Below are 16,799 nucleotides of genomic sequence, written 5' to 3'. Positions count from 1 at the left end.
AGTAGCTTTTTTCTTGTTTGTTATGAAACATCTTAGTAGGAAGCCTGTAAATGTGACTTACACCTGAACCCTGATGCATTTACTATGGTATTTTTAAAAAGAAAACACCCAAACCAAACATTCTGCTTAAAGACGTTATTTTTTATGTACACCTTTCTCTACAGTTTGTGCCTTAGTATCATAAAGTTATCACAGCTTATAAATCAGCTGGTAACATTTTGTCTTCATTCTGCTGGAAAAGATCTTTCTCTGCACCGAAGTAATTACTTCTGACAACAGTCCATTGAAGAGATCACTGAAGTCTCCAACAGTTACATGATTCCAGTCCTTAACTGTAACATGGCATTTGTTTAAAAAGTTCACTTTTCAAGACTAGAAAAGTCTGGTCCTCCTTTGCTGTAGTTTCCAGAAATTTCTGCCCCACTGAAGTCAAACCCAGGGTTCTGACGGAAGTAAAATGAAAAATTGTTTAGTAAGTAAATTATTTAGAAGAAAAATGCTTCAAAAATCCCAGATAACCCACAAACAAAACCCCTAAGTTGCTCTTTGTTAATACTCTGCCATTGTAACAACAACATATAACAAACAACTTGTAATACATTTATCACAGCACTGAAATTCCTGGAAAATGCATCAACAAACTCTGAATTGTCATAGTTTGGTTGCCTGTTGCTGAGGTGACTGTAGTGCTGTTCCTGACTTAGCAAGTAGTCAGATCTCCCAGAAAAGAAGGAAAGTGTAAGAAAGAGATCTGGCTTTTTGGTGTCCTTTGAAGCTGCCTTTTGAAAATCTAAATATGTGCCCTGATAGATAACAAGGTTCATAAAACCGCTCTTCTCTGCTGCAGTACATACCCTGCTGATTCAGCTGGTTCCTAAAATGCTGTAATTCCACACCTCTGCAGACGTGTACAGGAATAATTGTGTGCCAAGGGTATAGCAAAACAGTTCAGGCAATTTTAGTAAAAATGCAAAGAACATCTTATCCAGCTAACTATTCCACTCCCTCTTACATTACAAACAAGCATATCCAGTAGAGTTTGATGTTCAAATTTATTGTAAATATGGCTATGTCATAATTCTAGATAATAACAGAAGCTGTGTGTAGCCTAACAAGTGAAATGTTGTTAGGAAGATGCAATTAGTAAAAGGGCAATAGCACCTCCAATATCAGAAACCCTGCAGACAAGAGTGCAGACAGAATAATTTCCTCAAAGCACAGTGATAAAACCTTGTAAGCATTTTATAGATGTTGCACTAAAGCATGTATTTCCATGGCATTTATTCAGCTTTCCTGGCCATAACCTTTGTGTGGTAACAAAAAATACAAGGAGTAATTATGGTCCTTTAACTTACTTCTCTTTGGAATCGCTCCAGTGTAAGTTTCCTTTGCATCTGGTCCTGCACCCAAGGATCAGCAGCATATTCATTTTCTAACAGGGATGTCCAACAATTTCCAGCATCTCTGTTTGTCTTCATTAGGACAATTCGTATCAGCTGCCTGTCTTCTGTTGAATGAAAACACACAGAGCAACCTTTAAACTCAGTCCTGCGTGCTGGTTCTGTTCTTGGTTTGGTGAATTCACCATTAACAAGCCCAAGGCATGCAGTAATTTAAATTCTTAAGGCCAGTGCCAACCTAGTTCTTGATAAATAAATAAACATTAACAAAAAAAAGGCTGAAGCAAAGAGAGCCTGTACTGTCATCTCTCCCCTTCTGGCCTGTAAGATGTTGATGCTGTTTTAAGGGATTAAACACAGTTCATAAGTACTTGTATTTCAAACATAAAGTAATCTCTTGGAGATGTTCACAACAAAGATTGAATCTATTAATACAGAAAACTCTGCTAAGGCAGTGATGAAAAATTTGAGGTCAGGCTTTACAGAGCGTTATTACCAAGAAAAGCCAGAACTAAGTTCTAGCAACATATGAACAGGTGATTATTTAAAAAGACGGTGTATGGCCACAGAGAATATATTGGAAGCATTCAAAGTAATGGGATTTCTACGACCTTCCAGGATGTGGCATTTTCTCCTTAACCTGAGTCTCAAGTGCTTTTGTAATACCTCAGTTCCTTAATCCTGCAATAATGAGTGCCTTTTTACAAAGCTACAGGAAGAAAATAATCTTTCCCATTAATAAAGGGGGTGAACTATTTGCCTTTATAATGTCATTTCAGATGCAGGTTATTACCTAAGGTCCATGTTCCTTCATCAGTTACTGTAGAGTCAAAAAGTTTACCCTGCAGAAGACAGGTACAATATTACAAATCAGTAAAACCTCTTCAGCATCCAGTTTCTCCCTAATATCCAATATAACCCTGTCCTCTGACAGTTTAAAGCCCTTCCCCCTTGTCCCAGCACTACACGGCCTTGTAAGAAGTCCCTCTCCAGCTCTCTTTTCACGTGCTGGAGGACAGGCACCATCTGTAAAGCCTCCTGCAGGTGAACAGAACTGTTTCCAATGAATGTCATTTTTAATGTATCAAACCTGGGATAAAGAACAGAGAGGCACGACAGGGCACGCAGGTGTGCACACCTTCTCCGAGGCGCCTAATGACACCAGACGAGGACACAGTCTAAGCTGGCATCCAGGGCAGGTCTGGGCTGGCCATCAGGAAGAGATTTCACAAAAAGTGCGACTAGACATTGGATGGGGCTGCGCAGGGAGGCGGCAGTCAGAGTCCCTGGAGGTGTTTAAGGAAAGCCCACGGCCGGTTGACACAGGGATCTGCCATAGGCAGGACTCGATGATCTCAGAGGTATTTTATTCCCGAACTAAACCCGTGACCCCGGCCCCCCGCGGCCTCCCCCCGGGCTGCCCGCGGTACCTGCAGCAGCTCCTGCCCGCACACGGCCAGGGAGATGTGCCGGCTCCGCAGGCTGCAGCGCACGTCCTTGGCGCGGGTGCCCGGCGGGACGCGCACCTCGATGAACACCTCCTCCAGCGTCTGGTACCAGCGGCCCCAGGGCGTCCCGCAGGGCACCACCCCGCTGCGCTCCTCGAACGGAGCCGACATGGGGCACGGCGGCGGCGCTCCGCGGTGCGCACACAGCGGGTCCCGCACACAGCGGGTTCCGCACACAGTGGGTTCCGCACAGAGCGGGTCCCGCACACAGCGGGTCCCGCACAGAGCCGTAACTCCCGCTCCGCGGTGCCGGCCTCGCTCCGCGGCGCCGGCCTCGCTCCCCTCCCCGGCCCGCCGGGCCCCCCCGCCCTGCGCACGCGCACCGCCGGCCGCGCCCCGCGCCGGGCCCGCCGCGCGTGCGCCCCGCCGGGCGCGCCGATTGGCCGATGCGGGCGTGGCGGCGGCAGTTGATTGGCTGGGCGGCGCGCGCTGCGGCCGTTGGCCCCTTTGAACGCCGGGCCGCGGAGTCCCGGCGCTGTCATGGCCTCCGCGCGCGCGCCGCTCCGGCACCTCCACCGCGATGGGAGCGCTGGTACGTGAGGAGGGGACTGAGGGAGCGGGGAGAGCCCCTCGGGGGGCCGGGACCGGCCTCAGGGTGGCCATTCCTGGGAGGAGCAGCCCGTAGCGCGGTGCCGGAGGACCCTCTGAGTTCTCGCAGGGGTCCCCTTGTAGGGCAAAAGGTCCCGACTTCGTGTCTAGCCCTGGCATAGCAAATCCAGTAGTCAACATGTATTATGTACTTAGTAACTAAAGCGGTGCCAAGCCTTGCGGGCCTCTGGTTCCGTAGTACAGCGCTGCAAGAGGAACGTGCAGAGCTTGTCACGGCTGAGGCGCTGCTAGCGAGAGCGTTTTCTGATGGACGAGTCTCTCACAGTGAGGTTTTGGCTGTGGATTTACCCTAGATGTGTTATCGACCTCAACTCATCGAAGCTGAAAACCCTGTCGTTTACCTTCATTGTTCTTTGCTGTTCTGAAAACCTCATTTCCAGCACGTACCCCCCTGCAAGGATCCCGTAACGTTAGGCCATCAGATGGAGTGGGAAGTTTGCTGTCCTCTGAAGCGTGCCAAGGGGTTAGAAAACGGAAGAGTAAGTAAAAATTGCACAGGACACAATGATAAGATATCTTTAGATGCTACAATTGTTAGTGCTGTTACTGCTCTGCTGTTCAGATATTGGTTTTTGTTGCAGAGACTCATTGTGTACCTACCAGCTCAAGGGAGCAGCTGTAAAAACATTGATTGGAATCTTCCAAAGATGGTTTTATATGTGACTTCTCCTAATTAGGGGGGCTCTGGAGGTCTAATAAATTACTTATTAACCTAGGGTTTAGAGATATTTTCATGCATTTTTAGTATCTAAAGCATCCATCAGTTGAGAGGTGATATTATGGATCTGGATCATGGCAGGGAAACTTGGCAGAAGTGGAACTATCAAAGCTGTCTCTCACCTAGTAGTCTCGCTCTTTGTAAGGTGCCCGGATGACTAATATTGGACTGGCTGATTGCAGTAAAAAAGTAGCTGGCATTGGGTTGTGAAGTTGATAGTCTAACCAGGCAAAATGTTGTCATTTGTACACAGTCCATTAACCTTGTGTAGTTTGGTTACATTTGCCTCCCTGTGTGCATGCACACCCTCTTCCTTCACCATTCTCTTCTACATCCTCCCGCAGGTGAGACAAATGTGAGCAGCGAGAAGAGTGCACCCACCCCAGTAACTGCAAGGAGACTCACATCTCTCGGATCCACGGTAGGGCCCTGCTGTGGTGTCTGCAGTGCTGCTAAATCCCTCTGACTGCTAAAGCAATGCAGCTTCTTCACACAATTGGCATTAATCTACCCAAGTGAACTATGCAACATATTGTTGTGTCTGCGTTCCTTAAGACCTAAGCAGGAAAAATGAAATTGCTGCATCCTTGGGAATCATATGGTAATTAACTTGGGGCTACAGAGCAGCTTGTTGGATTTGGTGCTACACTCTTGGGATTTTTTTTCCTCTTGTTCACCATGTAATTGTGGTGTGACTTTTAAGAAGAGTCCTTTTTGGTTCCTGCTCTCATGGGCTGGGCAAGGCAGAGTGGAAACCTGGTGGTGAGAGAAACAGGGAGGGGATGGTGCTGAATGTACAGGTTCTCAATGTCCTATGCAAGGACATGGATTTCAAGATTAATAGCTTAACAAGATGAAAAATGATGGCCTTGACATCCTAATCAGGTTCATGAGTATTGATGATGTAGGATGAAATTCTGCAAAAAACCCTGAGTTGAAGATATTAAAATGGTTTTATGAAGCTTAGGGGTGCTAAAGTCTCCAACTTTGTTCATCTTCTTCCTGTCCCTGTGGTTATGAGCTGTCCCTTCAGAATAATGCTCATGAGAAAGTATAAGGGTAAAGCTCATCCTAACCTGCCCTGTCTGGGAGAGAGAAAAGCTTGCTCTTTATTGGGTATGTGTCTCTGTAGTATTGTCTGTGTGAAGCACCCGCTCTTGTATTTAATTGTGCTCAGCTATTATGAAGCCAGAGATTTCTAACACATCTCTCTTCCAAAGCCGGCTAGTGGGATTGTGAAGACTAAAAAGGATTTTATGCTGATGAACGAGAAAAAGAAGCAGAAGGCACTGGAGAAGGAGGTATGAATCCATTACATGAGTGAAATCCTGTCACGTCTCCCACTTACATTAATAATAATGGTGCCTTGTGTCTCAAATGTCACATTCTGCCTTTTTGTCTGTCACAGCCAAAAAGGAGGGTTGGCTTCTGTTGCCCATTAAAGCTAAGACTATTCTCATTTTAACAGGTTGTACTGGCTTGGTAGCATAAAATAAGTCAGATGAAATGTTGCTATTGTGTGGTGTATAATAATAGAAAATTGTGGTGATTCTGTTATTTCCTTCCTGTGAATGAAAGTTGCAGATACATATTCTGACTGTGAATGTGTTATCTGAAAGTAAATACAGTTTGGATACCTCTGCCTGTGGTTTACTTGGAGAGGCTAAACTAATGATAGTAGGAAACAAAGAAAATCTCATGTTTTAGATTCGTGCGTTGCTGAGAGAACGTGGAGAGCAGGATAAAAAACTTCAGGCTCTGGATGAAGATCTTGTTAAGATGGAAGCAAAGCTGAGTGCTGCAGTTCAGGAGAAAACCTCTCTTTTGGCAAATGTTGCATGCCTGAAAAAACAGCTTCTGGAGTTAACAAGAAGCAATGAACTACTAAAGTCAAAGGTATTCAGACAAATAAGTGTCTTTGCTTTGCCTCTGCTGTTGTTGAGCTTCCTGTGCAAGAGGAGGCATTAGTTGCTGATCAGCATCTGTTTTGACATAAAGCATGTCTCGTTGGGGATCTTGTGCTCTTCTGTCTAAATGCAGAGCGGGAGGGGAGCACTTGGAAAGGGTTGTGTGAACAGCAATTCATACAAAGGAATTACACTTGGAGGTTTTATATTCTTTTCTAACAAGCTGTCTGAAGATGGGGTGCAGAAGAAAATGAGCAGCCTGTGCATGGAGTTGATGAAGCTCAGAAACATGAGGGATGCTAAGGAAAAGGTAGGACCATTTGCACAGGACAGTAATTCTGAGCTGCTTAGGAATAAAACCAGTGATCCTCAGTATCATTTGAAGGTTTTCGTGGTAGTTGTTGTTTAACAACAGGCTGATAACTTCACAGAAGGATACTTGCAATCACATTTAGTATAGTAGCTGGTGCTATTATTAAACAGGAGTGATGATTAAATTTCAGTTCACTACTGTCTCTTCCACAATGCCTTTTTTTTTAAGTAAATCTCATTTTAATGTTAATATGTGTGGTTTGTTGTTTTGTTGTTTTTGTTTTTAAGACTGCGCTGGCAAAGCAGGAAGACATGGAAATGAAGCTGCAGGAAGTGCAAAGGAATTTAGAGCATTCAAAAGGAAAAGTAGCACAGTTACAAGAAAAATTGTAAGTGCTAGGAAGGGAATTGGATGAGATGATATGACCTGGCTGTGTTTCCACACTTATCCTTTGTATCCTTAACCAAGATGATGGCTGTCTCCCTACTGAGAAGGAGCAGACATTATCAGTGTTTGTAACCTGGAATAAATACCATAGAATGAAGTGCTAACAGCTGCTGTGGTTTGATAAAACAGCCATTAGAAACATTGTTTCTCTAGTGTATCTAACCTTTTTCCAAAACACAAACTGTATCATGTCAACCCTTTGTCTTCCAGTGTGGTATGGGTGAGGTTTTCTTGGGTATGGAATGGGAAGATGTACCTCTTTAGAAAAGAATTTTTGTTCAGGTTGGAGGAAGACATTTGTGTGGATGGGATATTTCTGGCCCTTTAGACTACTAAGTTAGGAATGAGCAAGAATAGAAAAGCATTAGAGCAGTAGCTGAAATGCTAATTCAGCAGCCAGGCATTTGGCATGGATATGATGAACACATTGATGTTCTCCAGAGAGGTGCATTCGAAAGCCATTGTGGTGCCTTCAGAGCTGCTTTCATGTAGGCACGTGCCCTGAAGAAAGACAATGCAGAGTCTCTTGGCTTCAGCAGCTCTGTGTAGACAGACAGTGAGTTCTAACTCAGCACTTTCTGTTTTGCCCAAAAGGTGTCATGTGCTGCACACGAACAGTGCACTAATGTGCAGTCTGTTCCTGAGGACAGTGACCTGGGATGAACTTCCAAGCTGTGTTCAATGTCAGGTTGGCACAATTGGCACTGCAGCATGAGTTTGGCTGTCAAAATACACGAAGGTAATAATGCAGGTAGTGCAGGTCACAAAGGGAGGAGATGCTGATTTGCTGCAAAAGCTGCATTATGTTAATGCATTATTATGTTTGTGGCAAAATGTGGCTTAGCATCTTTACTACAATGAGAAGACTATCTGGAACAGTTATGAAAAGAGGGTAGAATCACCTCTTAGAGCCAATATCAGTGTTGCAGCCAAACTGGGAGAAGAAATGTATGTATTACTACTTAACTCTGAATTTGTTTGAACATATCTTTCATAAAAACTGTCTGGTTTAGGTCTGCGACTGAGAGAGAGAAAGTTGAAGAAAAGTCTGACACTGAAAAACTCATGGAATATATTACAGAGCTCAGGTAACAAAAAATTGTTCTCAGGAAGGTGGTTTTCCTCTTGGAAACTAACAGTCCTAAGCATTTTCCTTTGTGTTGATGTGTAAGCTTACAAACAAAATTGAGTGGTAACAAGTGCCTCAATTTTCTTCTACAGCAGTGTTGCAGAAACAGCTGAGAAATACAAACTAGAATTTGCCCAGATGGAGGAGACACTGAGTAAGAAAGATCAAGATATTGAGAGCCTGAGAAATACCCTCAAAGCAAAAGAGGAGGAGTCATGTGAACTGATAAAAGAACTTAATGAGAGGTGTGAATTGCTTCAACAAGAGAAAGGTAATTGTTAGTTCTTGTTCCATATGTGGGATCACTCACATGTCTTAAAGCATCTCAAAGAGGTGTTTTCTAAAATGTCAGTTGAGACTGGTTTGTTCCAAATAAGAAGTCAAGTCTCTGAGGTCCCGCTAGAAACACCAAGGCCTGTTTTTAACAACAGAGAAATCACTTCACATCTGACATCTGTTACGTCTGAATCCGTGTTTCCATGGAGGGTAACTTGGGTGGATAGTATACACTGAAAATTATAGGAGTGGCTTTAATCTGAAAGGTGAACACTAAGAAGTTCTTGTTCTTACCCTTCACTGAGAAGCAGCATAATGTGTGAATTCACTGCTAGCAGCTTGTACACAGGCTCACTGAGGTGTTGGGAATGTGGCATGCATCCTTCTTCACCTCCTTACTCCTCTCCCAACACCAGCAACTCTGCAATCTGAGACACATACTCAGTTTTCTGTACCAGCTGCTTCTGTGTGCTACTTTGTGGAAGAAGCTTTGGGGAACTCATGTAGCTGTTTTCCCTGCCACACTGCTCTTCTGGTGAAGGCTAATTGCTTGGTCCAAACACTCCTGCTGTTAACATTATTTTAAGGTGGTATACTTCTATTTTGAGGAGTTTCCAGATGGGCTGTAGGTATGGATTTGTTGTGTGGGGGGTTTTCTTTCAGTGTTTTTGGCAGTTAGGCAAGGGAAAAACAGATGCAATGGAAGTATTATGAATAATACATATTGTAGCTATTTGAAGATAGAAAAGGGAACTTGTCTTATATTGACAATTTTTCTGTGCAGAGAAAGAGTTGTCTGAGGCCAAAGGACACTTCCTGAGTATGAATGGTGAAATAGAAGACCTGAAAAACAAAATTGATTTGGTGGAACAAGAACACCAAAAACTGCTTCAGAGACATGAGGAGGTCATCTCTCAGCTGCAGCAAGAGAAGGTAAATACAGGCTATAAATTAGTCTAAAAATAGATTGTAATCCCAAGGATTGACACTAAAAATTGTTGGTTTGGTTATGCATGAGATGTGCATTCCACAAATTAGATTATCAGTAATATGGCAAAGTGGGTACTGGCCTGCAGAAGCTTGTGTGGTCTAATAGGTCTAAGAGTCATTGCTGGTGGGATGGGGGTTTTGGTTCTTCCCATAGGTTTGAAATTTATACACTGCAAATTAGCCCTTTACTACCCAGAAAGTACTGGTAGTTTAAAAATCTGTGGTACTTTGGCATGCAGGAGTCATCTGCATCAATGCAGCAGAAGTTACTGGAATTTGAAGATGAAGTAACAAGTGAGAGACACCTTCTGGAAGAAGAGCTGAAGGATACCATGAAGGAGCTGAATAAATTGCATGCCAAGGAGAAGAAAGCTGAAAAGTTGGTGAAGCAACTGGAACAAGAAATCAAATCTCAGGGTGTTGAACTCACACAGATGGAAGAAGAGTTGAAAGGGTTTGTGAAAGAAACTTTCTGATTCAAGTTTTGAAAGGAAAAATGTTAAATTAGTGTAAACAGAGCTTCTGAGCCCAATTCACATTTTAGAGACCTTGGCAGATCTGCAGTTATTTCTTGCTGATTGTTGATTACTGATAGTGATGAGATCTAATCACTGGCAGTAGTAACTTGAGTCACTTTTGCATTGTTGTAATTTAAAACAAACAAAAAAAAAGCCAGCTGGGATTTGGTTGAAAGGCTGGTTATTGTAATTCTCTGACCTTGCTGTGCTGGGTAAGCTATGTGCATGTTGTACTGGCTATTTCTCTCCTGGAGAAGGCAATGAAAAAAAGAGTTTCAAAGCCAGTTGTTTCTTGTTTAAGTTTACTATTAAGTCTTCGGTCTATTCTAAAGCTCCCTTGGAAAATAAAGGGAGGGGGAAATCCTTAGTAATACCTGTTGTGAGGATTGTGCTTTAGTATGTGAGAAGTTCCTGGTTTGTCACAATTAATTTATTGCTGCTGCTTCAAGCCTTCTGTGACTGACAGCAGCATTTGGTGATGAGTTCACACGTACTTCTCTCCAGAAAGCAATGCTGTATTTTTATTTCAGGAAGAATGCAGAGTTGGAGCAAATCAAGGCAATGCATAGCAGTGCTATATTGAAAATCCAAGAAGAGCACAACAATACACTGCAGAAACTTGGAAAGACTATTGCTGACTTTGAAAGGTATTTAAGTTTTATTAATGTATAAGACAGGCATTATCTCTAAGATGACAATAAAATGTACTGTGCATTTATGTGCCTTGGTACTTCACTCTGCATGTTATTAGAGCAGAGAGTTTTGTGATGGTATTTGGTGCATTAAGAATTTATTTCTTGAGTACTAGGCAAGTATAGTGGCACAGTATCACTGTCTAGTTCAGGAAATTGGATATTTCTGCTTCCAAAATGGAACCAGTTGGAGGAGTTCAGTGGTCTGAATAACAATGAGATTTGTAACTAGTGATGGTGTTCTTGGCACTGAAATAGCTTGCAAAAAGACTTGTATATTCAAAATTTGCACTGAATTGAGAGTAGTTTGCTACAGTTATTGCTATTTTTTTACCTTAAAATATTCAGGTTTAGAAAGTATATAAAAAGTGATGCTGTTATTTCTAGGTGTGGGTGTCACCCGTGAAGGATCCTGTGAGATATTTGCCAATGCAACTACAGACACTAGGTTCTTTGCTGTTTAAAATAAGCTTCAGAGGGACTAGGTCCTTTGACAGTCCTTTGTGTTTTAAAATACCTACAAAAATACAGTAATATCTGTATCACAGAATTTGCTGTAGTGTTACTGTTTATAGCATTATGGAACTGTGTTATGGTTTCTTACCTGGATTTATCAGAGCCTGTACACTGCCTTATCTTCAGATTATAAAATCTTTGATACTTGCTAGCGTGAGCTTCTATTGCTCTTGTAAAATGTGAGCATTTTGCCTGAAGTAACAAGGTTTTGCTCCTCTGTACTGTAATACCAGCTACAAGAAAGCATCAGCTGAAGAAATTTGCAGTTTTAAACTGGAGAGAACCTCTCTGCAGGAAGAAATTGCTAACCTAAAAAAAGTAGGCCAAGAGAATCTGCAATTGCTTCAAGAAGCAGAAGACACCAAAACCAAAGCAAATGAAGAGTGTGCCAGGTACTACTCAGACAAACTTTTCCTTAAGCTAAGGAATGCAAACTGAGGCTTGCCTAACTAGAACCTCGTGTGATACTCTAGAAGATCAGATCAGTATTTGATGTAAACTGAAGTTTCTTGCTCTTCCCAGTGCAAAAGGTTGAAAATACTGACAGACAAAACTTAATAAGTTTATATGTATTAGGAAACTGGTCTGTCCAATCAGTTATTCTGACTTTTGTCTATATGTGGAATATAGAGGAAAAGGAAAAAAATTTGAATGAAATACGTTGGAATATTGTCTGTTTCAGAAATATCAGTTACAGTGACTGCCCTGCAAATAGAATCAGCAGAGGAGACAAGCAAATACTTAATGCAGAATTCGCTCTCTGCCACTCCAGCCTGAATGATGTTACCTCAAATTCTGCTTGTGAGCAGATGCCAATTAATCATCTATGAATTGCCACACTGTGGTGTTGTAAACTGAGGTCCTGTCTCTGCCTAGTACAAGGCACCAGAGTGCAGCTGATGAGAAATAACACCCAAAAAGTTGTGTTAGGCCAGTAGCTGAGGACAGGCTTCTCTGACTGTCTAGCCGCAGTTTAGTGATCCATGTTCTCTATGGCTCTGTGCTGGTTAAGATGCTGCCCTTCTATCCTTCCACCTGCTTAATGTCCCCAGTTTCCATTAGAGCTGGTAAAAGAAAAACTGAAGAGGTACTTCCTGGCTGAGGTGACAGGGAAGGAATGAAACAAAAAGCTGTGGCTGAAGAGGGGTCAGTGCTTTTAGGTGTAAGGTTTTTGAAATCTTGCATTCATCCGCACTGAACAGTCTTGATTAGTTCCTGCTTGAGTAAATCTCTGCATGTAAAGCCTAACTACTTAACTGACCCTGCTGAAAGCTGTTGGCATTGAACAACCTTAAATGAGCAACATGATCTTTCTTTGCTTCAAAAGGACTGCCTTTATCCTTACAGGAAAAGGCAAAAATGTTGATCATCTTAAATCTAATTGCCTTCTGTAGTACTGTTTTCTTTGTGGCACTGTTTGTGCAAACCTTTATTTCAGTTCTACTAATAGCTTTTCAACTGTCATTACTTGTGGGTTTTACACTCAGTGTAGTGGGAAAAAAAAGTAAAAATCAAGGGCTCATTAAGAAAGTATGGTATTTTCCTCAGGATGCTTTTAGAAGTCCAGACCAAGCTTGCACTAAAAGAAGCAGAAACAGAGAAAACAAAAGAGTCTTTCCTTGCACAAATGACTGAACTTCAGGAAAAACTTGAGGAACAAACTGAAGATCTGAGAAGAGAACTTGAAGCAGAAAGATCAAGGTGACTTTCTCAAACTTAAACTGCATATGATAGCACAGCCAAGTTTTATTGGGAAAAAGTGCTGAGAGCCAACATGGAACATAATAAAACTCTGCTTCTTGCTTTTTTAGGAAAACCGTAAGTGAAGATGTGACCTCCAGCTTAAAGAAAGAGATCAAGACCTGGCGTAAGCTGTATGAAGATTTACATAACAAAGTTAAACCTTTTCAGGTGTGTTGTGAAGCAGGTGTTTGTTAGTATCTGTTGACATAAGACTTGTGCAGTTGGCTCAAGTTCTACTCTTGAGAAGTAAATATGCTTCTCATTCTAAGGCATTTATTCTGCAGTGGTTTCCTAAGTTACTATCCAATGAGCCAGCCATTCCCTTTCCCAAACTAAACTTCCTTGGTAGATTTCAGTTCAGTAAAAAGTTATGCTTAGTTGAAAGATTTCTAAGCTGTTCAAATGTATTTCAGCAACAACTAGATGCTTTTGAAGCAGAGAAGAATGCACTCCTGGAGGAGCAAGGGGCAGCCCAAGAACAACTGAATAAACTGAGTGATGCATATGCCAAACTACTTGGCCACCAGAACATGAAGCAAAAAATCAAGCATGTTATGAAGCTGAAGGAAGACAATGCCCACCTGAAGCAGGTTTGTGGAATGAAAAATTAGAAATCTGCATTACTAATGTGCTTGATGCCTTTGTTTGTTGCTCTAAATATTTTTAGACTAATCCTGCAAGCTACTTATTTCTTGGTTCTTAAATTCCTTGCATGAAGCAGATTACAATAAAATTACCAGCCTCCAGAAGTGCCAAGAGGTTTTTTGGGGTTTTTTGACTGAATTTACAACCTACAGAGAGATCAGCAGTACAAACTAGTACCTCCACTCTTTGGTTGGTTGGCTGGCTTTTCTTACCTTTATTGGGGTCCTAGACTTAATAAACTACCGGCTGAAAAGTTTCAGACTGCCCTACTGCTTAGTGGTGTCACACAGTACCTGTATGTGCTGCTGATTTCTCTACACCTCTATGTTTGGGTTTGGCTTTAATGCCACCAATAATTGTCTATATGTTAACATTAGGCAAAATGGCTCCTGCAGTAAATGATGAAGCAGGCTCTTCTGTTCTTCATCCAACTTCCAAGTATTGTTTTCTCTAGGATATCTCAAAGCTGCGTGCATTGCTAGCCAAGGAGAAGCAAACCAGCAGGCATCTTCAGGAGCAGCTGTGTGCAGCACAGGGCATTAAACGTTTTGATCCTTCCAAAGCTTTCCAGCATGAGAGCAAGGAAAATATTCCTCCAAAAACACCTTTAAAAGAAGGTGAGTTTGAGATGGATGTAGCCTTTGTACCTCTTAAGCTTAACTAAAGGTGGTCTGAGAATCTGCATAGTCTGCTGCATCTGGGGGAGGTGAATGGTGTCTCTTGTTCTGCAGCAGGTGTTGGAGGCTGCAGCAATGAGGCACTCCCAGTGTAGCTTGATTCTTAAAACCTGACAGGAATGGGTGGTGTGCCAGGTCAGACAGCAGAGCCATTTCCCTTCTGTCACCAGCTCCCATGTTCCTGCTGATAAGCTGATAGGAAGTGTCTCCTGCACAGGTCCTGGGATACAAGGGGCTCAGCCAGACCTTTGCACCCTGGTTTTTTAGCTGCTACCTGGCAGGACCTTACATCACTGCAGGTGTCAAGGAAAGATGCAAAAGGTCTACAGATAAATGTGGACTGGAGGAGAAGATGGAGAGCATGGGGCCACACCAAGGGAAGCAGGGTAGGGGAGAGAGTTTCATTAGTGTCTGTTCCATGGTCTGAAATCTTGACTTGCCTGTGAGATTCAGTGTAGGGCCTTCTGCCCCCCAGGAGACAAGAAATTACTTAATGTGGTGGGAGCAATAGGTGAAAAACTCAAACTTAGTAACATTTTTCCATTGCAGGTAATAAAAACAAAATTTGAAGTCTTCTTGGTATTAAGAAAATTACCCATAGACTCGTGTGCTACAGAAAAATTCAACAGACTGCTTCTTCAAGGTGAACTTGGATGCTGTATATAACACAAATCAGTAGGGGCCCTACAAAAATGATCTAAAGTTACATATTTTTACATAGACTATTTTACTGAGAAGCAACAGGTAACAGCACATTCCTGACTCGTGGTAACATCATTTCAGCAGTGAAATCTGAAATGTGTTCACTGTTGCACGTTTTGGATATGCAGAAGCTGCTTACTTGGTTTTGAACAGAGCATTTTAAGTTTGGAAAAGGAAAATTAAGCACTGGAGAATAAGATTACAAATGAAATCAGATATCATCTAAGTTTTTTTGATTTTTATGCTTTTTTGATTTTTATGGGGGTTTTTTTGTTGTTTTTTTTTGCATCTATCCCATGTATACAATTCTATGTTAAATTAAGTTTGCTGTTTATAGCTGCTCTGGTACCAATGGCAGCAATACTGCCAAGAGACTCTTTTACTTCTGTGATCTACACGGTATAGAACCCTTGAAGAAATGGGACTGTACACTTAATTTTGATATTTTACAGGATTTATATTCAGTATATGCAAATTTAAATCCTGGGGCTAGGTGTTGCAGCTGTTCAGAAGAATATTTTCAGGTCAAAGTCAAATTGACAGCATTTATCTAAATGTTTGTGTACTGTGACTAAGATTAGTGTCTTAAGAGCAATGCTGTGTCCACTGGACTGTTAAACTGCCACGAAATCTTTGTAGGCAGCTGTTGTAAGTGATCAGTGCTGCAGGGACAGGGAATGACAACAGAACTTCTCTCACTTGGGTGGGAGGACAGGACACCTACAGAAGTCACACGCATTGTACAGGCTGGAACATTGGCAAGGGGGAAAGAATCTGTTAAACTGCATTTAAAATCAAGAATGTTTTAGCATAATAAAAATTTTAAATTAAAGAATGTCTACTTCCTTTGCAAGCCAAGGATAAAACTCACTTATGTTACAGTGGGATTCATCTCATTTTCTTTTTTTCTAGTCTTGTATTCAAAACAAAGCCCAGTGTCAGTCTTGCCTCAAAAACTACATATTCTCTAGTCTTAGGGAAATTATTTAGCTGAACTACACAATACATACAACCTGCAGTTCTCTCATTTTCTTAATACAAAAGTAAATACTGGATTTGAGTCCAAGGTGGAACTGTGTTTCAGTTATTGTATGTCTGTGCAGCTATCTTTGCACAGAGGTGCTGCGGAGGCAGTTCCCAAAGCTTAGCTGGTAGCATTTATTGCCATTTATGCTGGCATTGTGAGCTTACAGAGACTTCATAATTCCTAGGAAATTATGTACAAAAATGCACATTAAGTCCCAGGAAAGAAGTTGCTAGATGTTGTCTGTTAATGTCATCTTTGTGTATTTGCTGGATTACTTGATCCTCTGATGATTGAAGATGAGGATTAGCTTCAGGTGTTTTAATTAGGAGAGCACTTGGTATTCAGCCTGAAGTGTTGAGAGATATTTTGTTAAAGAAGTTGCTAGAAGTATTTCATACTGGAGTTCTGTCCTTGTGGAGAAAAAAATGAAGGTTTTCTTGTCTGGAAGATGTAAATGGAGTAAAAAAATTGTAGAAGAAACAGGCTTTTGTCTAAATGTTAATGGAAGGCTCCACCAAACTCAAAACAAAAATGGAGATACTGAGTTAAGGTAGGTTTTTTTTTTTTTTTTATTGAACATACAAATGTGCCAAGGGAAGCCAAGACTGGCACGTGTCACCAGACTGGACTTTTAGGGTTGCTACATCCTTGTTTGATACAGTTGGCATGAGCATGCTTATAGTGACAGAAAAAAAAGGAAACTCCGGCAAATAATTCTGCTTGCCTTACAGCAAGGGTGATCCTTGAACTTAAAAACATTGATAAATCATGTAGAGCAGAGTGGGGAGAGAAGCAAAGGGTGGAAGTCAAGGGGAAATTGAGGAGTTTTTGTCAACTTCAGTCTAGGAAGCTTTTTCGCTTTCATGCACTCTGAAATGAAGTATTTAAACCTGAAACCTTGACATTTGTGGCTCGAGTGACATTACTATTCACTGCAGAAATCCATTACTTTTACATTATGGAAGATTTTTTTATTTTAATT

General features: G+C 41.8%; 2 protein-coding genes across 2 annotated transcripts; one reads left to right on the top strand and one right to left on the bottom strand.

Moving 5' to 3' along the window:
* Positions 1–120: 120 nt before the first annotated feature.
* NUDCD2 (NudC domain containing 2) lies at positions 121–3,210 on the bottom strand. The gene is made up of 4 exons (XM_066196938.1): positions 2,831–3,210; positions 2,194–2,242; positions 1,356–1,507; positions 121–443 (listed from the first exon to the last, which is right to left on the bottom strand). The coding sequence occupies exons 1-4, from the start codon at positions 3,017–3,019 to the stop codon at positions 360–362; spliced, it is 474 nt and encodes a 157-aa protein (XP_066053035.1). The 5' UTR covers positions 3,020–3,210; the 3' UTR covers positions 121–359.
* A 154-nt stretch (positions 3,211–3,364) lies between these two features.
* On the top strand, positions 3,365–15,809 carry HMMR (hyaluronan mediated motility receptor). The gene is made up of 18 exons (XM_066197250.1): positions 3,365–3,440; positions 3,898–3,996; positions 4,580–4,656; positions 5,456–5,536; positions 5,943–6,131; positions 6,366–6,452; positions 6,743–6,843; positions 7,916–7,990; positions 8,124–8,302; positions 9,092–9,240; positions 9,537–9,751; positions 10,346–10,462; positions 11,257–11,415; positions 12,572–12,724; positions 12,835–12,934; positions 13,180–13,356; positions 13,866–14,028; positions 14,638–15,809. The coding sequence occupies exons 1-18, from the start codon at positions 3,389–3,391 to the stop codon at positions 14,655–14,657; spliced, it is 2,193 nt and encodes a 730-aa protein (XP_066053347.1). The 5' UTR covers positions 3,365–3,388; the 3' UTR covers positions 14,658–15,809.
* The last annotated feature ends 990 nt before the right edge of the window (positions 15,810–16,799 follow it).

Source organism: Chamaea fasciata, unplaced genomic scaffold, assembly GCF_029207755.1.
Source record: "Chamaea fasciata isolate MVZ Bird 193981 ecotype frontalis unplaced genomic scaffold, bChaFas1.0.hap1 SCAF_15, whole genome shotgun sequence".
NCBI classification, from domain to species: domain Eukaryota; kingdom Metazoa; phylum Chordata; class Aves; order Passeriformes; family Sylviidae; genus Chamaea; species Chamaea fasciata.
This window is presented reverse-complemented; position numbering and strand designations above follow the sequence as displayed.

Bases quoted from the DNA above. Each gene is read 5' to 3' on its own strand.
- NUDCD2 (XM_066196938.1), bottom strand. From the start codon at position 3,019: ATGTCGGCTCCGTTCGAGGAGCGCAGCGGGGTGGTGCCCTGCGGGACG. The intron at 2,243-2,830 runs GTACCGCGGGCA...TGTCTTCTGCAG, and splicing joins GCGGGCAGGAGCTGCTGCAG to GGTAAACTTTTTGACTCTAC. The intron at 444-1,355 runs GTAAGTTAAAGG...TACTTCCGTCAG, and splicing joins TGGAGCGATTCCAAAGAGAA to AACCCTGGGTTTGACTTCAG.
- HMMR (XM_066197250.1), top strand. From the start codon at position 3,389: ATGGCCTCCGCGCGCGCGCCGCTCCGGCACCTCCACCGCGATGGGAGC. The intron at 9,241-9,536 runs GTAAATACAGGC...TTTGGCATGCAG, and splicing joins CTCAGCTGCAGCAAGAGAAG to GAGTCATCTGCATCAATGCA. The intron at 12,935-13,179 runs GTGTGTTGTGAA...AATGTATTTCAG, and splicing joins ACAAAGTTAAACCTTTTCAG to CAACAACTAGATGCTTTTGA.